At 40.6% G+C, this 26,605-nt stretch overlaps 1 protein-coding gene across 1 annotated transcript in view; it reads right to left on the reverse strand.

Annotated features, from left to right (window-relative positions):
- Window positions 1–21,435, reverse strand: part of CFTR (CF transmembrane conductance regulator) — a 151,656-nt gene extending 130,221 nt beyond the window's left edge. Inside the window, exons 1-3 of the mRNA XM_019491251.2 lie at window positions 21,370–21,435; window positions 20,466–20,632; window positions 17,983–18,094 (exon numbers count right to left, since the gene is read on the reverse strand). Of these exons, the coding sequence (XP_019346796.1) occupies window positions 17,983–18,094; window positions 20,466–20,632; window positions 21,370–21,435 (345 nt within the window). The remainder of the gene's footprint in view (window positions 1–17,982; window positions 18,095–20,465; window positions 20,633–21,369) is intronic.
- Between the last annotated feature and the right edge of the window lie 5,170 nt (window positions 21,436–26,605).

Below are 26,605 nucleotides of genomic sequence, written 5' to 3' on the forward strand. Positions count from 1 at the left end.
TGGAAAAGGGCTAACGTGGTCCCCATTTTCAAAAAGGGGAGGAAGGAGGACCCGGGCAACTATAGGCCAGTCAGTCTCACCTCCATCCTTGGTAAAGTCTTTGAAAAAATTATCAAGGCTCACATTTGTGAGAGCCCAGCAGGGCAGATTATGCTGAGGGGAAACCAGCACAGGTTTGTGGCGGGCAGATCATGCCTGACCAACCTAGTCTCTTTCTATGACCAGGTTACGAAACGCCTGGACACAGGAGGAGGGGTGGATGTCGTATACTTAGACTTCAGGAAGTCCTTCGATACGGTATCCCACCCCATACTGGTGAACAAGTTAAGAGGCTGTGACGTGGATGACTGCACAGTCCGGTGGGTGGCGAATTGGCTAGAGGGTCGCACCCAAAGAGTCATGGTAGATGGGTCGGTCTCGACCTGGAAGGGTGTGGGCAGTGGGGTCCCGCAGGGCTTGGTCCTTGGACCGATACTCTTTAATGTTCATCAGCGACTTGGACGAGGGAGTCAAATGTACTCTGTCCAAGTTTGCAGATGACACAAAGCTATGGGGAGAAGTGGACACGCTGGAGGGCAGGGAACAGCTGCAGGCAGACCTGGATAGGTTGGACAAGTGGGCAGAAAACAACAGGATGCAGTTCAACAAGGAGAAATGCAAAGTGCTGCACCTAGGGAGGAAAAATGTCCAGCACACCTACAGCCTAGGGAATGACCTGCTGGGTGGCACAGAGGTGGAAAGGGATCTTGGAGTCCTAGTGGACTCCAAGATGAACATGAGCCGGCAGTGTGACGAAGCCATCAGAAAAGCTAATGGCACTTTATCGTGCATCAGCAGATGCATGACGAATAGGTCCAAGGAGGTGATACTTCCCCTCTATAGGGCGCTGGTCAGACCGCAGTTGGAGTACTGCGTGCAATTCTGGGCGCCACACTTCAAAAAGGATGCGGATAACCTGGAGAGGGTCCAGAGAAGGGCAACTCGTATGGTCAAGGGCCTGCAGACCAAGCCCTACGAGGAGGACTAGCGAAACTGGACCTTTCCAGCCTCCGCAAGAGAAGGTTGAGAGGCGACCTTGTGGCTGCCTATAAGTTCATCACGGGGGCACAGAAGGGAATTGGTGAGTATTTATTCACCAAGGCGCCCCCGGGGGTTACAAGAAACAATGGCCACAAGCTAGCAGACAGCAGATTTAGATTGGACATTAGGAAGAACTTCTTCACAGTTCGAGTGGCCAAGGTCTGGAACGGGCTCCCAAGGGAGGTGGTGCTCTCCCCTACCCTGGGGGTCTTCAAGAGGAGGTTAGATGAGTATCTAGCTGGGGTCATCTAGACCCAGCACTCTTTCCTGCTTATGCAGGGGGTCGGACTCGATGATCTATTGAGGTCCCTTCCGACCCTAACATCTATGAATCTATGAATCTATAAACAGATGAACAATCATCTCTCCACTTCGGCTTAAATATTTCTTTTAACTTATGCGTCAATCACTGTGAGATATGAGTGAGTTCTGTTTTTCATCTGTGTTAAAAATTCATGTGTATATGTCCACTTCCCACTTCTGGTCATGTCTCTGTTTACTTCCCAACAGGTGTGTGTTGGAAAATAAACCCACAACAGGCAACTGCCAGCTTCTCTTTGTACAGTTGTGTGATATACTGTAATTCCTTACCTGAGGGTGCTTCCAAGCTCTTGCATGCCAAAAGAATCACCAGACAGCAACAGAGATAAATGAACTACTGTTGCAGAGCTATAATTCTGGGTTTTGAGTCATTATTGACTCAGGACTTTCCCCTTTGACTTTTCTTTTCCTCCTGTCACCCTCTAAATTACTTTTGGTCAGCAATACAAAATGCCTCTGCATTCTGTGCTGAAATTTCTTATGAATAGACCTGTTGGTTGAGTCATTATTCATCCCCTGTTTCCACATAAGGAATTAAAGTTTATATCCTGAATAGAACACCTGTTTTATGTATTACCTTTCCTGGATTAACTCTAATTCTGCGTCAACACTAACAGTGTAAACTAGGGGCCTGTCCTCACAAAGACATTAGTGTTATTAGTAAGAGGAGGGAGGAATGTTTATTAAAATAACACACACACACAACCTAAGACAGCTGTGCTTAGACCATATGCATCAACAAACAGCAAGTCAAAACTTCATGAGTCTCACAAATATGCAAAAAGTCACTTTTCAAGGACATGGGCAGCACTTTCATTCTTTTGGAGATACCAAAGATAAGTTGTATGCCTCTGTTTAAAGTAGTAGGCACGCTACTATTATAATCTTTTCCATGTATGAAACAAAGGAAATGCTGTGCTCTGCTACTGTGTATGTTGTGAAAATAGAGACATTAAATATATTTCCAGTTAATTGGAATAAGATGATTTGTATAATTATAGGAAAAATAACTGGCAAATATGCTACATAAGTTGCTGTATCATGCAGGAAAAAATCTTGTTTAGCTATAGAGAGCTATTAATTCATGTTAATCAAAGATGGATATCTATTAGAAACACAAAATAAGGTACATTTAGATTTTTTTTTAACTTTCCCTTCTGTATCTCTAACAAATTAGCTGTTAATACAATCTGATATATTTTCAAATACATTTAAATATCTTACATAGGCTAGTAAGGGAAAGATGCATGTATGTGGAAGTTTCAACAGTTTCTTTAAAAGAATCATAGAATTGAAGGACCAGAAGGGACCTGTAAGATCATTAAGTCTGGTCCCCTGCCATAGACAGGGAGTTACTGGGCTCAAATGAGCTCAACAAGGTGCTTATCCAGCCTCATTTTGAACACCACCAAGGATGGCGACTGCACCAACTCTTCTGGGAGTGTGTTCCACATTCTATTAACCCTTACGGAAAAGAAATGTTTTCTTATGTCCAGCCTAAATTTTCCTTCAGTTACCTTGTGCCCATTGGTCTTTGTCCTGCCTTGAGGTGCCTTCCTAAAGAGTTGCTTCCCTAGATCTCACTCCTAATGGACTTGTAGGCAACTATCAAGTCACCTCTCAGTCTTCTCTTACTCAGACTGAACAGGCCAGAGTCTCTCCTCATAGGACCTATCCTCCAGGCCCCTAATCATACGGGTGGCCCTTCTTTGTACCCTCTCGAGCTTATCCACATCCTTCTTGAAGTGTGGTGCACAGAACTGGACACAGTACTCCAGCTGTGGCCTCACCAATGCCAAATAGAGAGGGAGAAGCACTTCCCTGGATCTATTAGCAACACATCGGGTGATGCATGCCACAGTTCTATTTGCCCTGCTGGCGACTTCATTACACTGTTGGCTCATGTTCATCTTCTGGTCCGCATATACCAACCAGGCTCTGGCACACTTGTGCCACAGGCTACAGCCCAGCTTCAGGCAGTCAAAAAGGGACTGCAGGCTGCCAAGGAGGATTGGCAGCCCCCAGGTCCCGTTCAGATGCTGTGCCAGTCAGTGGGCCATTACCCATCGTATAGTTATGGTGAAGGTTCTTCCTCCCCAGATGAAGAACCCTGCACTTCTCCCTGTTAAACCTCATCTGATTCCATTCCATTCATAAAACCAGTCTGTCAAAGTCATCCTAAATCCTTACCCTATCCTCTGATGTGCCCGCATTTCCCCACAGCTTAGCATCATCCTCAGACTTAATCATTGAGCTTTCCACCCCCTCATCCAAGTCATTAATAAATACGTTAAAGAGCACAGGTCCAAGCACAGATCGCTGGGGGACACCACTAGACACAGTCCTCCAGGATGAGACCATCCCATCAATTAGGAGCTGATCCCAGAGAGTTGTAAGTCAGCTGTCCATCCACCTCACTGTAGACTGGTCCAGTCCAGTACCCTCCCATTTGGTTGAAAGAATCTCGTTGGAAACAGAATCAAAGGTTTTTGTAAATGTCTAAGTAAATGACATAAACCTCATGTCCCTCATCCAGATTAGTTACCTGGCCATAGAAGGACACCAGGTTTTTCAGGCATGATCAACCCTCAACAAAGCCATGCTAGTTGTTTCTTAATACCCCACCAGTTACCAATTTGTAATTGATAGCCTCCTTAACAATTTTTTCAAAATATCACCTGCTCATTCACTCTGAATCTTGAAAATACTTATAGGCAGCCCCCATACTTGTGGCATATTCCTAACAATTAGCTCAATAATGACATACCCTGTATAAATTTACGGCCAGCTCAAACTTCAAAACACATGAAATTCAAGGATTCTCATTGTTCTCCCTCAATTTAAAGTACTGTGCTAAAATGGCAGCAATAACAGATAAACAGGTTTTGTTGCATTTATTTATCTCACAACAAAATACAGAGTAATTAAAAATGACCAATCAAGCCCTTTGAGGGCAAGGAGGGGATAGTAAAAACTGTTTCTGCAGTTATGTTATACTAACTTAGGCTGACCAGACACTAATCAATATACAATTTTCTGAGGTTGCTTCTAAAAGATTATTGCATACTGGTATTAAAACTGTCTTTAATAACAAGGTAGTCAATTATTTCCAGAAAGTGTGATTATCCCTTTATCTTTAAACTGAAAAAAAAGGACTGAAAGAAGATGTAATATGGGAGTTGAGAAAATATTGATTAAACTTCACTGCTTAGAGCAGCAGGGAAGCAGATACATAAACAAGCAAACAACAGTCTGATGCAACTAGTAAACAACATTTTGAGGGTGAATCACATTTCCCTAGGAGACCAGAATCCAATGTCTAGTCTTGGTTAACATCAGCGAATAAGAAGGAGAGAGAGCAATTGAAAAATATAACAGACCTAATAAAAGCAAAGCTGCAGCATTGGTCACAAAAGTTCTATAAATGTCAGGAATTCAAGAAAAATATAAAAGCATGTTCAGGAAATAGGCCACAAAAAGGCTCAGGAATTAAATAGTTTGTGTGGTGGAGAAGTGTGACAAGAAAGCATACCCACATTCATGACTGCCAATCAGGCACAAGGTTTAGTTCCAATTAAAATCAAAGGCAAAGCTCCCATAATTATAATGTAAGCTGAGACTGACAAGAAAAACAACAGTTTAAAACGTATTTTTCTCCCAGTGTAGTGCTTGCTATGAAAGCTAACAGCTCTTAGAATTAATCTATCTGCACCTGTCATGAAAGATACAGAATTAGTCTGAACATGCTTTAATTTCTAATTCACACCCATCCTTAATTTGAAAAATATTCACATGGTATCTATCTAGTTCTGAAGTCCTGCCCAAAACTATTCCACAAGTTTATTTCATTAAGAAGTCTCCCCAGAGGAAATGACCTTTTACACATACATACTTCCACCACTCTGTATGCACAAATATTGGTACCTATTCTTTCCAGTTCTGAAATCCTCACATATAAAAATTTAATTGTACACTTACACCTAGTTAGCTCAGTTTGCTTTTCTCTTAGGTGCACTTGTGGTCATCAATTCCACAGTTTCTTGGAAAAAGAATTAAATATGGAACTCTATCTAATTTTGCAAATTTGCAGTTGTCATGCTGATTTGGGAGAGATTTACAATTCTATATTATTATTATTATTATTTTCCAGCAATGTACAGACTAAATCCCAAAATCTTCACTTGAACATAGGTCCCATAAGGACAGTTTTCTGACTAAAGAGCTTGATTTGGCTCTTTTTCAACACTTTAATTGGCAACTCTAATTTTTAGCAAGCACTTTTAAAGGCTTTCCTTGCATTTTGTCTTAATGGTTTTATCTGACACTTAGTTTAGGACCAAATTTACAAAGCAACTATTTTTTTTTACATCAGCCATTTAACACTACAATTGGTCAATTATTTGTTGTCAATTTTTTTTAATTCTGCATGAGAAAGTTACTATTTTTTAAACCAACTTGACTTATGCTACATTCTACTGCTATAAAATTTAATCTGACCATAAATAGTACAAAACAGAGAATATAAAAATATCTTAGGGAACCATATATCTTAGGGAACTGTTTTAAGATCAGATTGGAAATCAGAGGCTTAGTGCATGCCATATTCCTTGCTTCGTCTATTTATTTGTGCATTCTGTAAGCTCTTTGGCTAGGGACATACACTCAAAAAGCCTGAGCCTGAATTGATTCATTCATTGCAGTTTAGTCTAACCTGGCTAGGCTGAGCCAGTTTGTAACCATACAGACATCCCCTCTGGACTGAAGAAATGCAGGCAGTGGCTCAGACTAGAAGCTGGGGGCGGGGCTAGAGCAGCCCTCCTTTCCATTCCATACTGCTGAGCTGAGGGGGGGTATGGCCAGGCCCCAGCAGGACACTCTGATTAGGGAGGGGTCCCCCCCTTCCCTCCTCACTGCTCCTGACTGGAGAGGGAGCTAGCAGGGAGTTGCATAGAAGGGAGCTGCACAACATTTAACACCGCATGAAGAAAACAAAAGCCTCTCTTATTAGTTCAAGCTCTTCTTAAACAACTTTTTCCAAGGAAGGAACAGAGACATTACCAGCTGACCTGTTGATTAATTTCAAAAGGCCCTAAATGGACACTTTCCTGTCTGTCTTACACAGACACCTCTCAGCATTAGCTAGCATACCACATGGTGGCTATGATCCATGTTGTGGGAGAGGGGAAGGGGCAGTCTCTGCTTGAGCAGTGGGTTGGGGGTGGGGGGTAGAGCAAGGGGAAGCCAGGCAAATGCTGCTGTGTCTGCAATCTCTGCCAGAGCCCCAGCTAGGGAGCAGAGGGGTAGGGACAGCCTGATCTCTGGAACAGAGAGCCCTGCCCAGGGCTGCAAAGCATCTGGGATGCTGGAGGACTCTGCTTTGAGTTAAAGCAGGAAGGGGTCTGTGACAGACGTTATATAAACTGGTTTGACCCAAATCAGTTAAGTCTGATACTGCATTCAACCAGATTTATCTCAAACCGGTTTCAGCCATTTTCAAACTATTTTATGTGCACTGAACATCTGTTCTGTTACGGGTTTAAACCAGTTTCTGATCATTTAAACCGGTTTATGTGTAAAGTCTGTCCCTAGCCTTTGAGATGGGAACCTTGTCTTTTTTAACCCTTTGTAAACATCCTGGCACACTACTGGAAATACAAGAAAGATAAATAATAACAGGGAAACTGACAAGGACAAAGGTTTCATCAGAAGTAGAGCAACTGTGCACATGAACATCCAGGTCCATAATAAAAAGCTATCCAAGACATCAGAAGAAATATAAATGCAGCTCAGGAATATAGGATTTCTTAGGGTGATATCTTTTATTAGACCAACTATGTAGTTGGGATAAAATATGGAAGCTTTTGAATGCAAGGCATTCATGAAATAGCCAATGGCAATGTTGTATCAAGGAGAAAAAGAGGGAGAAGGAGCCAATGACGGACAGATTATAGTCTATATGGGAAAATGTGGAAGAACAAAATTCACACTGAAAACAGTTCAAGCAATTGTCTTGTATGAGGGTTCTAATATAAGAGAAGTTCAATTTTGACAAAGTACTTCACTGCTCATAAGGGAAAAGTGAAAATGAAGTGGTAGCTTAGAATGTCACATTGACATTAAGGAAGGTAATGAACAGTAACAGCTTATATTTTCCTTGTAAACATTCACTAGAGAGCTACAAAACTGAAATAAAAAAGGATCTTCCAAAAAAAAGGCACAAATGTATGACAAGATCTTGTACTGTAGTGAACATTTTAAACACTGACATAGCTTTGTTGTCTTTATAAAAAAAAATCACTGAAAAAAATTATATATATGGAAGAAGAAAACAGTCTTTAAGCTTCTTTGCAATTAATACACTGGAGCAAATGTTCAAGAGGAACTTCCTTTATGTAAAGATTAGTGCAAAGCTTCCTAAAGTAATAGTTTTTAAAGTTTGAGGGTCCATCATGATCATCTAAGCTGACATCATGCATAACACAGGCCACCAAATTTTGCCATCCAATTCCTCCATCAAACCAATAAATGCCAGCTAGACTTTAGCACAACCTTTTGAGGAAGACATCCATTCTTGATCCAAAGCCTTTAAATATGTGGGGGGAAACCGATCCCAAAAAGGAGAAATTTTCAGAAAACTACACCATGTCAAGTAGTCTCCATAACTACCACAATGAACCCATCAGAATCCATGAACACATGTCTGTCCCAGAATGTGGTATATCTCATCCATTGTACCAGATGCCCCCTATGTGGATGCATCTAAAGTAAAACTATGCATCAGAATGAATGATCCAGAAAAAAGATAAAGGACAGAGACACATGACCATATGTATGCTAATGATTTTTTTTCTCCCAGGTCCATTTTTAATGTAATTTGTAAATTTCCCTTGAGCATGAGGACAATGAGGTCAGCAAGTGAGTGGTTGTTCTATAAAAAAGCAATGCTGGACACTAAGAATCAGGGACTAAACACAAACATTGATTTCATGGTTCCTTATAATCTACCCTGATTCCTGCTATTCATAGAATCATAGAATCATAGAAGTAGGGTCGGAAGGGACCTTGTAGATCTTCAAATCCAACCCCCTGCCTGGGCAGGAGGAAAACTGGGCTCAAATGACCCCAGCCAGGTAGGCATCAAGCCTCTTCTTAAAGACCCCCAGGGTAGGAGCCAGCACCACTTCCCTTGGAAGTTGGTTCCAGATCCTAGCCGCCCTAACTGTGAAGTAGTTTTTATGGATGTCTAATCTAAACCTACTCTCCAACAACTTGTGGCTGTTATTCCTTGTTATCCCGGGGGGTGCTAGGGGAAACAAGGTCTCCCCCAAACCCTTCTGGTCCCCCCTAGTGAGTTTATAGATGGTCACCAGGTCCCCCCTCAGCCTTCTCTTGTGAAGGCTGAACAGGTTCAGGTCCCGTAGCCTCTCATTGTAGGGTCTGCCCTGCTGTCCCCGGATCATGCGGGTGGCCCTCCTCTGGACCCTCTCAATGTTGTCCACATCCCTCTTGAAGTGGGGTGCCCAGAACTGGACACAGTACTCCAGCTGTGGCTTGACCAGTGTCACGTAGAGGCAGAGGATCACCTCGTTGGCCCTCCTTGAGATGCACCTGTGGATGCACGATAAGGTCCGGTTAGCCCTGCTGACCGTGACCTCGCATTGTCGGCCCATGTTCATCTTGGAGTCAATAATGACTCCAAGATCCCTTTCTGCCTCCGTGCTCTCAAGAAGAGAGTTTCCCATCTTATAAGTTTGCTGCTGGTTACTACTGCCCAAGTGCAGCACCCTGCACTTGTCAGGATTGAAACGCATTCTGTTTTTGTTAGCCCACCCCTGCAACCTATCCAGGTCTTGCTGCAGTCTTTCCCTCCCTACTAGCGTGCCCACCTCACCCCAAATGTTGGTATCACCAGCAAATTTAAACAGGTTGCTTTTCACCCCATCGTCCAAATCACTGATAAAGAAATTGAACGGTGCGGGCCCAAGGACCAAGCCCGGGGGGACTCCACTGCCCACTTCCCCCAGGTTGAATATGACCCATCCACCACCACCCTCTGAGTACGACCCTTCAGGCAATTTGCAATCCATCTGACTGTGTAGGCATCAATGCCACAGTCGCCTAGTTTTTTAATGAGGATGGGGTGGTCGACAGTGTCAAAGGCCTTGATGAAGTCCAGAAAGACTACATCCACGGCGACACCTGCATCCAATGCTTTTGTGACCTGATCGTAAAAGGCAATCAGGTTGGTCTGACATGACCTGCCCCTAATGAAACCATGCTGGTTGCCCTTGAGCATCATCCCCGATGCCAGCCCATCACAGATGTGCTCCTTGATGATCTTCTCAAAGAGTTTCCCCAGGATTGAGGTAAGACTGACGGGCCTATAGTTGCCCGGGTCCTCCCTCCTCCATTTTTTAAAGATGGGGACCACATTGGCTATCTTCCAATCATCTGGCACCCAGCCCGAGCAGCACGAACGCTCGTAAAGCCATGCCAAGGGCCCTGCAATAACCCCTGCTAGCTCCCTCAACGCCCTGGAGTGGAGAGCATCTGGACCTGCTGGTTTGAACGTGTCCAGCCCCTCCAGAAGCACTCTAACCCGGTCCTCCTCAACCTTAGGTCTGGAGGCGTTCCCCTCGAGTCCGTCTTGAATTCTCCCTTCATGACACAATTGTTAACAATGCTCTCCCCTTTTAATGGTCTTAATCCTCCAGTAATCAAGCTCTCTTTTCTCTGGCAACTTTCTTGTCTGTTAGCTATCCTGGTAATGCCCCTCTCTTCCAATTTCACAACCCCGCAGACAGTTTGTAGCTTTACCTTTGCCTACTTTTTCCTCAGACCTGAAAAGGGATGCACTGAATTTGAAAGCTTCTCTATCCCAAACATACTGTTGAGTTAGGAAAAGATACCACCCACAACAATCCTTATCTTTCACAATGTTCTTGGACCATCACAGCTACATCTTTACTCCAACATGATCATATATACTCCTAGGTATGTTTTTCTAATAGTTAATTAACCTTTGAGTAAAGAAAAAATAATCCTGATTTATACTTCTTCTCTATGAGCTGATACTAGCATTTGAGATCATTGGGACATGAACTGCTAAGCATCCCAAGCTGCCATGAAGGAATGTGAACAAGACTTGAATCCAATCAAGAACGTTTCTATTTGCAACTCTCTCACCAATGTCTGAATTTATCCAGCTTCAAATTCTAACCATTGCCTCCTTTTGTGCCTATGTCTTTCAGATTAGGAGCATTCCAGTACATTAATCTTTATATGCCAGTTTGATTCAGGGGACAACTTTGGGGTAAAATGAAAGATTCCAATTTTGGAGAGCTCCACCTGAAGGAACAAGAACATTGTGTAAAAAAATGCCTTTTGGACCCATGCGTTGAATATTGTTCCTGTATTCATAATTAAATCTAGAGCTGGTTCTGGGTAGAGGTGCTGTCTTAATAGTCATTGTGTTAAAATAATGCTTGTCTTGCATAATCCTTTTACATTCATAAGTACTATTATAATTTCTGCTGATTTTTTTTCCATATGCCAGTAGGTTTGCTTTGTCAGTTAGTTGCTGTTAGTCAATTCATTTTATAGCTTGCCATCATAGTCTTGCCTGCTGCTTGTATTTTACTTATTCTGCCTATTTTATAGGTTGATGCATGTGCATCCTGGCATAAGTAATACATTAATTTTTATTTATTTATTCATTGACCATGGCATATTGCATTCAGTCATCAACTCCAAATCAGAGAACACTTTGGCTAAAAAAACATTTCACTTGCTTTCCCAAGGCTGTGCTCTCTTAGCCAGAAGGTACTATATTGGAATTATTTTCCCTTCTTCTGGATTAAGATCAGATCACTTCTTAACCTTCTCATTTTTTATGCTAATAGCTCAGTAGTTTAGTCAGTCCTTCACTGAATGGCAGATTATCCAGAACTACTGAGAACAACTAACCATTTTTATACATAATAGAATAGCTCCACTGGGAGAGACTAAGAGTACCTCACCCCAAAAGAGCTAGTAGACAGATCTGGGATGTGGAAAACTCAAGTCCATGTTCTACCAAATTGAGAGTCGGAATTTCTTCCACATCCTAAACGAGTTCTAATCTGGATTTCAGGTGGCGGGGAAGAGGAGGAGGAAGTTGTTCTCTCTCTCTCTCTCTCTCTCATTTTAACCAGAAATTCTCCTGTGGGCCAGAGAAATATTTCCTGACAAAAGTTTTTATACAACTGATATTTGCCCATAAAAATGCTCACATTCCACCAACCAACTTTTTCCAGCAACAAGTGCTGAAAGATTCCTCAATAGCTCTTGCCATAATGTCACATGAATTTTAGAACTCTATTAGTATAAATGGACACTGCTTACTGCCTTTCACTGACCACAGGCATTTTCTTGTTCTTCAATTCTTTGTGCAGAATAAAGGACAGAACATCAGACCGAGGTCTGAGAATCCTCTTGCCTTTGGTAGTTTGAGAGAGACTTTTTTGAGGGGGACAAATTGTTGCTACATTATAGCAAACCCCAAGCTAAAATGTCACAAAAGCCTCATTGAGCTGTTAGTTTTCCTGCATTTCCTTTTCCATCATTGCTGGTTACGATATTTTGCATTAACAGAGCTTCTTTCTTTCTTAATCAGTCCTCAGAGTTAATCCTCCTGCTATTCAATGATACCTCAATCCAGTGCTTGTGATACAAAAAATGTTGCCCTATTTATGAATTATCACATCACAAAAAGTGGGTTTTGTAAGGCTAAATGGCCTTCATATACCCCTGCTTCATATACACCCGCATTTTTAGCTACTTAAAGACTCAGGGCTTACAGAGAACTCACCTTCACCCCCTAACTCTCCTTCATTGCCTAAACGTGGCTGCTCCCTTTCTTTTGTACAGTCCCAAACTATTCTCATCTTTGCTACTTTAAGCTCCTCCCTTCAAAGAATGGATTATTGAATTTAAGGGAATATATCATCCAGGAAACTGACAAAAGTCTACATAACCCCAGTCCATAATACTTCTTCTTCAGGGTCATAGTTGAGATTGAGAGAGAGAGTTTAAGCTAAGGATGTCTTATATTAAACTGTGGACACATTTTGTATACCAGACAGGAAAGGGACTTTTCTGTGGCAGTGAGGACTCTAACAGCATGTAGGTACTATCACATTTATGTTCTAGGATATGTGAACTGATGCTAGAGTGGCATTTAATCTTCCCTGAAACAGCGTTTTCCTTGATTTTGGGTGATCCTACACTAGGGTAGACAATTATTTGGGTCAGAGGACCACTTAGGGAGTTTTAGTGAGTTGTTGCAGGCTAAGTCAGTACCCCCCTTCCCCACAACAGCCCACCAAAACTCCCTAAGTGGTCCCTATACACAGACAGGATGAGGCTGTAGGCAGGTGGGGAGCAGCACCCGGGAGATGGGCTGGGCAATGCGTATGGCTGGGCAGATCAGATGGGGCCGCAAGCAAATAAGAAGCCACGTCTGGGAGTGGGATAGGCAGGCAGGGCCAGCAATCAGGAATGGGTTCTTAGAGCAGAGAGAGAGTGGGGCCAGGGCTGGGGCAGAGCTGTGATCTGCTGCCTGCACATCCCTGAGTTGCTGTCCGTTTTGCAGGTAGGGGCATGCAGGGAGTGGATCATGGCTCTGCCCCAGGCTCCAGCCCCATGCTGCCCTGCAATCCTGGGGTCTCTATGGAGAATAGATGGGACCTGTATGGGTAGAGTGCATGGCCAGACAGATGAGATGGGGCTGTGGGTGAGCACTGAGTGACATTCAGGAGTGGAAGAGGCAGGCGGGGCCATGGATTGGGATTGCAGGGCCATGACATATCACAGCTCTGCCCCAGGCCCAGTCCCACACTGTACCCTGAGAACCCAATCCCGATCCCCAGCCCTGCTCACCCGTCCCACTCCTGGATGTGTCTCCCTACCTGCCTGCAGCCCCATCTGATCTAACTGGCCATGCACTCTGCCTGCACAGATCCTAGCTCCCACCCACTCCATTTGGCACCCCCAGCTGTGCATTTGGGGTGGATGGTCCAGGCTGTGGATGGTCCAGCAGGGCTGTGTCCAGCAGCCACAGCCAGAAGCAGCCACCACCAGGGCAGCCAGGAAATGAAATCCAGTAGCCACTCTGCACCAGCCCCACTGCATGCTCAAGGTTCTGTGGGACAGCATGTATGCACCATGGCCCAGGTTTCCCCCTGCACCTGGCAGGGCCAAGGGACCCACTGCAAGAGGGACAAAATGTCCTGGCGGGCTGGATTCAGTCCATGGACTGTGTTTTGCCTACCTCCGTTCTACACCCAGGAAATCCATTTGAACAACCTCTTCTTCAAGATGAGGAATTAATTCTGTGTGCGTAAGCATGCGCACACAAACACAGTGCTTTGAATCACAATCACAGCAAAATGGAGGCCAATACATATTATAGAGCATTATTACCACATGTTCTTTCAGTTGATGGACAGCCCAAGTCTGCACTAGGTAAATATTCCAAATAAAACAGTCAAATCAACACCATATACAACTAAATGAAGGACATAAAGCCTAAAACTGACTTAGATAGATATGTGTCCATCAAATGCATATGTATTTCTGTGTACTGAACTACACTGACATTAAACATCACCTATTTTTAAATAATTACATTAAACTATTCTGTCTCTAAGCTGCTTTCATTTTTCTTTTTCATTTCCATTTCATCAGAGCAACTTTTCTTCTACTATTCGTATTGCTTCTTTTATTCAATTTCCTTTACATTTTTGAGTGTATTTGTCTCAGACTAACCACTCTCATGTTCCCTTTCCACTCACTTCTCTATTCTGCCTTTTTTCTTCTTCATCTTCACCATCGTTTATTTCCATTATGCTAGGGCTTAGTGCATCCATCCAGAACCTGGACCCCAGAGTTTTTGGCACTGTCCAAAGAAGAGAATCCCTGTCCAAGAGAATTTATGGTGAACTGTAGTCATTATCTTCATCCAACTATCTAAATCAACACAAAAGAGAATTAGCTGAATCATTAGCCCCTGTTCCAGCTTGTTTGCCTTCCTACAGCATTGTGAATCATTCTAAAAGCCACACTAACAAGGTAGCCAAAGTGAAAAAACACTCTGGGGGTGGGCAGGTTGAATAGGCAACTCGAAACTACCTGTCTACCTTCACCCTCCATAAAAGGGGCTTTCAGTGATAGGAAGTGGGATTCTCAGCCAGAGGGCAGCTTTTAGCCACAGGAATTCAGATGAGGCCAACAGCTACTTTCAGTTATTTATGAGAGGGACATTTCAGACACTCATCAACTGAAGATCAGGAAAGTAGAAAGGTGACTTAGGAGTCATTCTTCCTCCACACCTCTCCTCAGCTATGCACTGAGGACTAAGTCCAAGATTTCGATCCCAAAATGTGTATGTACAGCCAGATGTACTCAGGAAGCAAGGAGAGAATATTTGTATATGTGTTTAGAGAAGTTCGATAAGTATGTTGTAAAGATGAAACAAAATATGACCATTTAAATATTCTGTTATTAACTTGAAAATATCATACAAACATTATTATTCATCACCAATGCTTTTATTTTAAAAACAAAATCTACCGTGACAGAATTCTTTGAAACACTTTTAAAAATAGTAAACTACATACGGAAGATGAGATATTTGGAGTTGCTCACAATAAATGAAATGGATTCTCAGGTTTTTTTACATTTTTTATAATATAGATCCAATTACACTTTTAATCTAAGTGTTGTCCTTAAATTATAATAATTACCCATGTCATGAGTTCTGCAAATGGTGGCAAAAAACAAGGGGTTATTGAAAGTACATGTAAAAAGAAACAATGGGATTAACTGATAGAGCTATATACTGAATATTTTCATTTTCAGCAAACTAGATAAATTGTCAATATTAAAAATTAAAGTAATACACAGCTTCCCTTTTCTTATTGACTTCCTGATTCCATTGTTTGGCTAATAATACCCCAAGGTACAGCTATATCAAACAGCTATATCAAATAGCACTGGGTTATTGTGGGCAAATTTACATGGTAATAAAAATGTATTCAAACCTTCAGGACTTAGCTGTAAAGTCAATCAAAATTTGGCTTCAAAACTCTTGGAGAAGTACAAGTTAAGAAGGAGAAAAAAGGTCTATATATCAAGTAATGTTTGACTACTGGTTTATCTTATCAGAAGCTATTAACCAAGCCCTCTTACCATTACATAGATCTTTTAGTTCAAATGCTGCTCTCTGTCATACCAGCAGAAATCCAAAACAGTGCCAAGGGAGTTAAAAAATTAAACAGGCATAAATTTGATGTATATCAATAGAGTTGCAAGAACTTTACAATGTTAGCAAGAAAGCTATTTCATGTCTTTGACCCGCCACCATGCTTTCCTTAACCCAGCCAGACCATAATGAGAAACTAGCAGTCAGTTTTATATAATTTGTTGGTAAAAATTCTTAATCTAAAATGAAATTAAAATAAAAGGGAGGTAATCTTAATTAAACTTTTAATGAGATAAACAGGAGACTTGCATGCAGATCATGAAGGATATGAAACAGTAACTATATTTGATAAAACTATAGCATTTTTCATATTAAAGGACACTTAGGATTATGTACTATTAAAGTTTGATTATCCTCCTTTGTGAATCAGTGTCAGGAGAAAGAATATTGTGAAAAGTTCATGAAAATGGAGGAATAGCACCGTAAAAAAAAAAACTAGTATCAGTGATGGTTAGAATCAGGCACTTAGTTGGCAAAATGGACCTCAATTTGAAATGTTGCCCAATGTCTTAAATGTTGTCTATACCAGTTGCTTCTAATGCTTTAACGTTTACCTGTAGTTAAAGTATTTAATATTAGCTTATCAGGGCACTTTAAGTTGTCCCTATACAGAGTTTTTAAGGTAGAGCCAAATGCGATTTTCAATAACACTAATATACTCTAAAGCAGGGGTGGGCAAAATGCAGCCCACGGGCCAAATGCAGCCCACCAGGCCATTCTATCTGACCCGCGAGGCCCCTAGAAAGTTTAGGAAATTAATATCTATCTGCTCCTGGCTGCCTGTCATGCAGTTCTTGATGGTTTGCCAAAACTCAGTAAGCAGCCCTCCGCCCAAAATAATTACCCACCCCTGCTCTAAAGTAACTCCAGTGCATCAGGTTCTGGACTTTGTTCCAAGTACTTGCAAGAAAGTCCAGCTACCAGAGAATTCTTCTTACATAAAGGAATCTTTGGGCAGTCCAAATGGCAGCTGCAAGCTCCAATGTTGTTCCTCCCTTCCAGCCACTGGCATGGGGGGGATTCTCATGCAAATAGGGGCATGATTAAGGTAAGTTCTCCTCATACCCTGATGCCAGAATGGCTCATTGGGTCTTGGGCAACTGAGCCAAAATTAAGAGCCCACCTCTATTTTAGGCTGGGACCAAATTGCCTTCATGACCAGACATGAAACACATTTTTCTCTAACTCATGGCCCTTCATCAACTACATTTCAGCTGGACCAGAGGCTCTGGAACATCCAATCTAATAGCGTTAATCTGCTTTTACCAGTATATCAAGATACCAGAGATCAGAATCTGGACAACTGAAAGTGAGTTACAAATGAATACTTTTGATCACTTTGTACCACTCATTAAGCTCCCATTTTTTCAACATGCATAATAATACAGCATTTTGTTAACTGTTTAATGTGTCCCTCAACTTCTTAAATTATGAAAATTAGGAAATAGCCATGAATATATAAACATGCATAAACTACAATTTTTAAATGTTAAATTTGAATATCTCAACTTCCCAACAGGCAGCTACTGACAGTGAACTGTTTCCATGGATCATAACCCCAGTGGTAGGATTTTGTAAATCTGTGGCATTTGCAAATGAGCATAATCATAACATGCTGAGAAGCAGCTTGAAACAAGCCTTCTATTATAAGGTCAGCTTTTCACACTTTACCAAATCCAAACCAAAGTGATTGTAATTTCATAACCTTTATCTTAATGTCAGAGTAAAAAAATTCTTTGAATGTCAATAAAATAAAAGATGTGAACATGTGTGTGGGGGGGTAAGGGAGAGCAGGAGAGGGAAACAAAACAGTAATTCTTCCATCTTTCTGAATATTTTGTCTTTGTTTTGTCATAATTTGAAATTTCTAGACCAAGCTACTTTTAAATGTTGTGTTCCCCATACTGGACCTAGTAGAGTGCTTCCTTGGGCTCAGTTGGAGGTTGGGAAGGAGAATTTATTTACCTATTATCACCGTGTTCTGAGCACATTATGAATACAGTAGTATATTAAATACTTTCTGCTTGGCTCTCTGTACTTTAGGAAACATACTAGCAGTAGGCAGTAAACAGATTTTTAAGAGATTTGGGTTTTTTTTCAGCAGGTGCTTCATTTAAGGTTATTTCCCAGGAACTTTTAGCAGCTGTGCTTCTGTAACCTTTACAACCAATGTCACTAAGGAAAAATGTAGTTGTTAGCATGATTCCTCAATAATTTAGCAATCACCAGGACTATAATCACTGTGTACAATCTAAGAGTTTAGTAAAAAATAATCTTACCCCCAGATATAATATTATTCCATAGAACATAAATTTCCAGAAAAAGCATCGTCGAAGGGCATTAATAAGTTTGGGTTTTTTCTTTGAAGTTGCCAGCTCCCTGTCCCATTCTCTGAAAAGGAAACAAAAACTAAGACCATTCAGGTATGTGGGCACAGAGCATCAGTCCATGGCTCTAGCATAGTTCAGTTCACTCAAATATATCCAAGGAGATTTAGCTACAGTGACTAGTAAAACAAAGCCTTGTGGAGACACCAAAGATCTGGCCCTCATTGACTTGATAGCTTAATAAAAGTTCAAATCTAGTTCAGCCACATATCTGGCAGATTTAAATACCCAGCGATATATCACCCTGCAGGGAGCTAATTCATGAAAAGGTCACATTGTAAGTTTTAAAGAAACCTGCTGTACTTCTTAAGACCAATACACAAATAATAGGCAAATAAAAGTTTTGGAGCTCCTCCAGTCCCTCAGCAAGAAGAAAACAAAGAAAAAGTATTCTAAACTGTGGCCTGCTTAATGAACTGCATTAGTTTTTGTCAATTCTTTAGGGGCTTTTTGGTGGTAATTTCCTATCACGAAGTACATCTTTAGTCAGAAGGAGAGAAATACCACGCTTTGTGATACTTATATTCAGTATGTATTTGATAACTTTGGAAACTCTTAATACAGTTTCCTTTTCATTTTTAATTTTGAATTCTGGCAAATGAAAGAACAGTAAAGTATATTCAAAGGGAAAGGTTAATTAATTGGAGGCATATTGTCTAGAAATTCTGCCTTGTATAAATAATTACTGAGTAGCAGCAATGTGTTCAGGACATTGCCATCAGTTTTGAAAACATAGATCCCATTTTATTTTATTAATAAATACAACTTATCATATGACAAATTTAATATTATAAAATACATCCAATCCCTTGGAATATACATAAAGACAAATATCTTCCATTAAAAGAGTTCCATTCAAAGTCATTGTCCACAAATGAGACCTGTGTTCTTTTCTTCTCTTCCCATCTTACTTTTAATGTTAGTGGACACACATTGCTATGCAGATCCGAACTATGCTGGAGAATGAGGGAAGTTTATCCTAAGGATTTAGGTTTGTTTTATTTTTTAAAATAATCTGTGAAAGAAAGTAAATTAGCTTATGATTTAGGATTCATTCCTGCAAGTGCTCCTTGAGTAAAAATGCCCCTGTAGCAGTACCAACCCCATACTCCAGTTGTTCTAAACTTTTTTTAGACTCAAGGTATTCTCCATCATTTTTTTTTAATTTAGCAGCACTCAATTTCAAAAACTAACTGTACTCCTTTTTTGACAACAGAAAAAATAATAAAGTGATTATTATGTTGCAAAGAACTCAAAAAGACCACAACCAGTCAACATTTTTTTTAAGCTATGGATTTCTATTTGAAATTTCTGGGTTTATTTTGTGAAACATGTGTAGGTGTTTGCACATCTAGCAGGGCTAGTATTGCATGACACTTTGTGACACCCTTAAAAGAATATCAAGGCACCCCTGGGTGTCACAATACCACAAATGAAAATCACCACCCTAAGCCATTGACATTCTGCTTACACAATTAAATATTTTGTTGGTCCTCTGGAGATGGTCAAATATCAAACAGTGCATGAAGTTCCCATTTATATAATATATATTTAACATGGGTTCCATTCATCAGCTGCAGCAAGGATATGCTAACTTTGATAGACTTTGCAGAAGTATGTTTTAAAGAAGGATTTGAACAAAGAGCGTGCAGGTGTCTTTTGCACTAGAGGTGAGGAAGGTTTTTTTAAAGTTGGAGTTGAAGTATGAAAGAAGGCAAAAGGTGAAAACAGGGAGAGAGAAGTGAGAAAAAAGGTGTTGGCAGAGTGAAAAAAATGGGAATAGAAGTGAAGGGAGTTGGTGTCATAAAAGTCTGAAAGGAGATCATGGAAAAACTTCCTTTGTTCAAGAAAGCCAATGGAGGGATTCAGAGGTGGAAGTTCTAAGGTGAGGATGGATCCTGAGGAAAATGATTTTTAGCTCTGGAAGAGAAAGGTGAAAGCCAAGGGGGTATGTGGAAGGTGAAGGCAGGGAGACTTAAGTAGGTAGAACTGAGAACAAGACTTAGCCCTGGATATTAAAACAACGGGATGGAATTTTCTTAGACTATGAAGAAAAAATAGTTGGTAGTGGTGTGATATGTTGATATGGAAGAAGGCAGCCACAAAACTAAAAATGAGATTGCAAGCCTGAAACCAGGCCAGAAGTGACCCAGTTTTCCAAAACTAAGCCAACGACATGGTTGAACCATTACTGCCCGCAACCTAACCAGGACTTTAAAAGCAGCTGAAAACTCTATTGTTCTAGTGTTTCTGGTGTCCTGTTACAATTAAGCAAGCTGAATTGATACCTTCACTAGTCCTCACTCACTCTTCCAGATCAAGCCATTGCCATCCACATCATGATATAATGCTAATAAATATGTACATAATCATACCTTTCTAATTTTTCAGAAAGATTATCTGCAGAGTCTGCGGAGGGGATCTGATAAATGTCTGACAATTCCAATCGCTGTCTGTAACCCTTTTTCAAAATTGGGTTTGTCCACCTAAACAAAAGAAGATTTATTACTACATTCCAAGATTCGTTTTGGAGGGACGTTAGCTATTTAGGTCATATCCAGCACTGCATATATAATTCACTATGCAACAGAGCATTACAAAATAAACCATAAAATGACACTTTGTTAACCAAGAATGTAGCTTTTGAATACTTTGGTATGTAGGTAAGGATAACATTAGTAGAACAGCATTGGATTTCTTAAATTGGATTATTTTATGCATGACTCTTACACAAACATTCCCCCAAAAAATCACTAGGAGTAGAGTGAGCAGTAGACTGGGCCTTTGGAGTTCTATTTTCAAGAATGTGTAGTCTCTGTGCTAATGAATATTACATAAAAATGTTGTTACATTAGAAACAGAAGTTAATCTTACAAGTAAGGAAATTTAACTTATTGTTTATATGCATAACTGTTCACTTGGCAATAGACACTGAAAATTATGTGTGATCTTTTGCAAGATCAAGGCATAATGGATGTGCCAATGATAGCTTTTATCCATTATTAAACATTTTCAATTTTTTTTTAACTTTAATACAGGCCTTAAAAAGTACATTTTTAGCACAATGTTCAGGTTAAATAATAATCTCCATTAATGTTAGTGGAAACTACTATGACAGATAGCCATACTTTCAAGGAATAACTGAGTTATAATTTTTGGACACTTAAAATGTAAGAAAGATTTTGGACCTAATCTCATTCCTATTGATATTGGTTCCAAAATATCTATCAACTCACAGAAAAAAAACCAAGAAGATAATCTTAACTAGCTGCCCTATACGAGTAACACTCGTAGCTGATTCATTACAGTCATTAGTAACTGTAATGAATCAGCTATTGATTTCATGGTACTCCTTACATGCATTATAGTGCACACTACTTGAAATGAATCCCCAAGGGATCCTGTTCAAATTTTTCATCATATTTTATTAATAAGGTCATTTGAAAACATAAGATTAAGAAAAATGCAATTAACAAGCATCTTTAAGATACATAGTAAAGTACATACAGTAGTAGAAGTACCATTTTGGAGATGCCTAAGGTTACAGTGAAAATAAGCTTTACTTTCATTGTTAAATATAATCGTTTTCTACAAAATAATTAAGTAGATAACTGTAAGAAGTAGGTTGCAAGTAATCGCTGCATGCATTTTTATGTGTCTGTCCATCTGTCACAAAAATACATTTTATGATTACAATTAAAGTGATGAACAGAAAATCCTAGCCCACAAATTTGAAGCCATCCAAAAGAGAAAAGACTTACAAGATATGTTTCCTAAAAGAGACAGTCTGCAATGAAGGGCCAAACAAAACTTTAAGGAATATATTAAGAGGGTCATTTCAAGGCTAGAAGTTGTTTATTGGAGGTTATTTTTAGTGTAAATGTCACTCTGTGTGTCTATAAATGTGTATTATATAAAGAAAATTAACCTGATTCTTGATTTATATTAAGGCCACGTTATATTCTTCTGGCAGCATAAAGGACGTAAGTAAGTATAAAAGTAATATTATGCATGTCATACAGAGGCCTCTCTGTAAATGAGGTGCATAATGCATGTGTATGACTCTTAATGTTCATGTGTGTACACACATAATCTAACATTACAAATATTTTAAAAGATTATAATCATGTGAATAATAAATCAATAATCCTGCTAATTTAGTCTATTAAGCATTTGGGGAAATGAGATGTATTCCAAGTGGATAATTATGCTTAAGCATTTTTTTGGAGAATTTTTTTAAGCAATAAAAGGATTTTCTTTCACTTCTGCAACCACAGAAATCCTCTGTTTCAGATAAATTGTTTGGTCTCAGCTCAGTCTTTAGCTGCAGTTTACATGAAAAAGTGCACACAGTTCATAATATGTCACGGTAAAACCAATGATCAGAATATGCTTTTGAAAGTGGCAAGGGGAAAACTGTTCAGGCTGTTCATGAACTCTTTTGCTGCTGAAGTTAGGGAACAGTGATATCAGAGATACATTTCTAATTCTTGTGAATGCCTTCATATTTAAAATAACTCAAAATCTTGTTAGGTAAAAATCCTGGGTGGTCACCTCGAAGGATGAGCTAGGTCATGTACAGGATGACAGAAAGGAACTGTGTACATGGCTTGTGCAAACACTACTAATCCCTTGTCCTTTGGGAAAAAAAACACACTTGCCAATTTGTTTCATAAAAGAAACTGCAGTACATTCAGAAAATTTGGCAATCATGAAATGAATAAAACTGAGGGAATACTACATGACTACTGCAAGTAAGCTAAGATAGTTCTGAAGAGCGCCTCCCCCCTCCGCCCCCCTCCCCACTTCATTCCAAAGTATTGTTGTTTAATAAGGGTGACTGCCCTTGACAGGTACCTTGTAAGCCCATGCATAATGCTCTGAAACTATACTAAACAATTCTTAATCTATCTTGAGACAAGGAAAAAAAAGATTTACAGTTTCATACCCCCTATATTTTGGGAAAACAGTCTCTACTACATTGTTTCTTTCTACATTTTTTTTATTTGCATTTTTGATTAGCATCTAACTGGGCATTTTGCCACAGCCTGAAGAAACAAAATTTACTGTGCTTGAAGCAGAGAAGTTGTTAGGAAGGGAGCATAAGTAAGTCAGGTCTACTGTACTCATGGGAATGTGGTCTGAGTAGCTGATCAACTACAACTCTTTGCCCATCCCCTCACCTTATCCTAAACTGGGTGTATTTTGCCTTACCCTAATTACTGGGTAAGCACCTCCTGTTCTACCTTAAGAATGGATTCGATTCAGCCCTGCATCCACAAGAGTTGCAGTATTCCCACCCATGGAGATAGTTACAGTCAAGGGTGATTCACTGCTATGAGCAGGGAAGCAATGATGCCATCTTCCTCCAGGAATTCCCTCCAGGCTCTTCTAAACTGCAGTCAGGATTTCAAAAGTTGAGTCTACACAGAGGCGTATGTACTTCCAGGGTGACCTGGCATTGCTCTGCATCCCCAGCTTTGTGGGCTAACTTGCAGGCTGCATCAGCTGACTTCAGATCTCTAGGAGACAGTTTGCGTCATGGCGCCCCCTTTAAGATAGATTTTCAGAAAATGCTTGGGAAAGTGCTGTCAGAAAGAATATCAGGCTTTGTATACTTTCAAAATAGCTTGCACCAGCTAGAAGGCTATATAAATAACCCATCATCATAATTTTAGGGCCAGATTCACCATTATACTCGGGGGGGGGGAAGGAGGGGGGATTTTCACTCCTCTCTGTAAAGTGAATATAAACCTAGTTTAACTGGCCATATATATCAGGCTTATTAAAAGTTTGCACTGCCTTAGAACAATGGCACCAAAGATTTTCAGTGAATCTGGCCTTTAACATTCTGAACTCGTTAGGAATACCAGCATTAATTCCTCATTTCTGGTTCTCATTTCTCTTGTCATGGCAAAATCTCTTTTGACACAAAGAAAGCAAGGATAAAGATAAACAGATTGGCTTTAAAGTATTACGTTAACAAATGCCACCGGATTACTGGCTGGCATTTAATGAACTCTTTCACAGGGAAACCTGTAGTGCTGTCAGAGTCTTGCCACTAACTAGGGATGTTATTATGGGCATATATATGTGAAACCCAGCAGGGAATGAGTTTCAAGGGTGTACTGTGGGTGAGAAGAAAAGAAAGAAAACAAGTTCCACCTCTTTGATTGATTGCCTGGTAACAAAGTACACACTATTGGAAAGATACAAAGGTACCATATACATGACACATTGTTTTAACTTCTGTTTGTTTGTTTCTTTTCTTTTTCCTTTCATTTTCCCTCCCTTTTGTAATCTATAACACATACCTACTGTAGCAGTTTGGTTTTCTAATTTGCACAGCCACACAGGCAAACTCGAACCTACTGGGCAACTTCACTTGCTTCTCTGATGGGCACCACCTTGTCTTTGTCATTTCTGTATTCTTGGCCCTGCTTAAGGCTGCTGTGCATCCTTCCAATATCAAAAAGCAGCTTCAGACTTGGCATATTTCACTAAATGGAATTTCCTCCGGCACAGGGGAATTCCCAGTACCACAGATACAGCTAGTTTCCTGCCTCCAGCAATCCTGAAGTAGACATGCTGGTACAGAAATCTGAATCTCCAAAGCACTACTTTTTGCTCTGGACCAGGGAAGCTCAACCTCCAGCCCACAGGCCAGAGCCTTGGCATCTAGCCTGCAGGACTCCCCATGTGTTGGATAAGTTGGCAGTGGGGGAGCAGTGGCAGCTAATACCCCCACCCTCACTGCAAAAATCCCAAATCCTGCACAGTGAGTCACAGATGGGCCATGACCCTCACCCAGGATGGCTCGATCAGGCCCAGGTCATGCTCCCTTCCCCCACACAGCTAGATCAGAGCTGGGCTGCCCCCTGCCCTCCTCTGCATAGCTAGATGGGGCCCTGTCACACTTGCCTTAGGTGCCACCACCTGGATCTGGCCCGCAGAGGGACTGGGCACTGCCCATCTGTCCTGCTGGACAAGCCAGTTGAGTACCACTGCCCCATTGCAACAATTTGGGTGTGACCTGTGCTACAAGGTATGCAGAGGAGCTGCCTGAATGAGCAAACCAGATGACCAATGACACAGCCATCATATGAAACCAGCTCTATAAACTGGTACAAAATGAAACCTACCTTCACTGCCTTCTCTTTTGGGTATCAAATATGTCTATAGGCACTAGCTAGGACCAATGCCTTCCCTCCCTAAGGAAAGTGTGTCTGCGTGCCCACCTTGAGACTGGCACAAGCATGTCCTGAAATGATCTGTTGTGTCTGGCACTGCAAACTTCTAAGTGCCCCCAGTACTTTTGGACTTAAGAGGTTCAAAACACTTAGGGACAGCATGTGTATTTGAGAAATTATTGAAGGATTTGGGGTTCAGGAACTAGATTAGACTCCTTCTATCAAAGACAGTCATCCCTGTTGGTAGAAGAAAGTAGAAACCACACACAGGTTTCTTTTTAATCACTTGTGGTAACTCCCCTTCAGGTATAACTTGAGGTGTGTAGGTAGTGTTTGCACCATCTATCCTCCCTGTAATAGACAGGCAAAGATAAATTCAGTCATCCATAAAGAAATTATGTGTCACCAGCCAACAGCACCAGCTTTCTGGAATTGTTTTCAGTACTTCAGGTGCTGCAGCAAAGTAAGATCTTATTATGGGTTTGATTATGTTTCATCCCCTCTTCCTGTGAATGTCCTATCAAACAAGGTTCTTCACTTGCTATAACTTTCAAACATTCTATGTTACTGAAAATTCAGTTTTCAGAAGATTCATTTTTAAAAGAACATGAAGCTAGCTATTAGCTCTGCTGAGGGCCAGCAACAGTCAGCTGCTGAAACATACAGCAATTTAAAAATACTGACCACAAAAGAAAGTGCTTCACTATTGCATATTAAATAACCCCATGTCAAACAATAAATTAACCTCACTTCCCACTATCTTTGCTCTACGAAACAGGATTTATAAAGTATAAGACAGAATTGTTTCCTAAATTTATCTGCAACAGTACTAAGTAATAAGATTTGCTAGATTTTTAAAACATTAAAGAACGTGAGAGGCACGATTTTTGTGGGTGATTTGTTAGGGGATTTGGGGTAAATTTGGGATAATTTGAGGGAATATCACAGCACCCTTACTCTTTTTTTTTTGGTAATCACTCACTCTGCTGTGCCTGCTTCTCTCCCAGAAGGAAGATTACTCTGATACCTAAAATTATGTTTCAATGTGTCCCAACCATGCACTTGGTTCAATAAAAGAGATCATCCACAAAGATCCTCATCTCATGATTTTCCTGGACCACCAAATCTAGAGCATTACTTTAACTTTAAAGAAGTGATGCTATATCCATGATGGTCCAGGAAATGTTGTAGGCAAGGACTTTCTGAGTGACATCCTTTATTGGACCAACTGAATGATTTTGGTAGAAGGTTTGGGTCTGCTGCATATAATAACAATATTGATCCAATAAAATACATTAACCACACAAATTCTTGCCTCTAACTTT

Source organism: Alligator mississippiensis, chromosome 4, assembly GCF_030867095.1.
Source record: "Alligator mississippiensis isolate rAllMis1 chromosome 4, rAllMis1, whole genome shotgun sequence".
In the NCBI taxonomy this organism is placed as follows: Eukaryota; Metazoa; Chordata; order Crocodylia; family Alligatoridae; genus Alligator; species Alligator mississippiensis.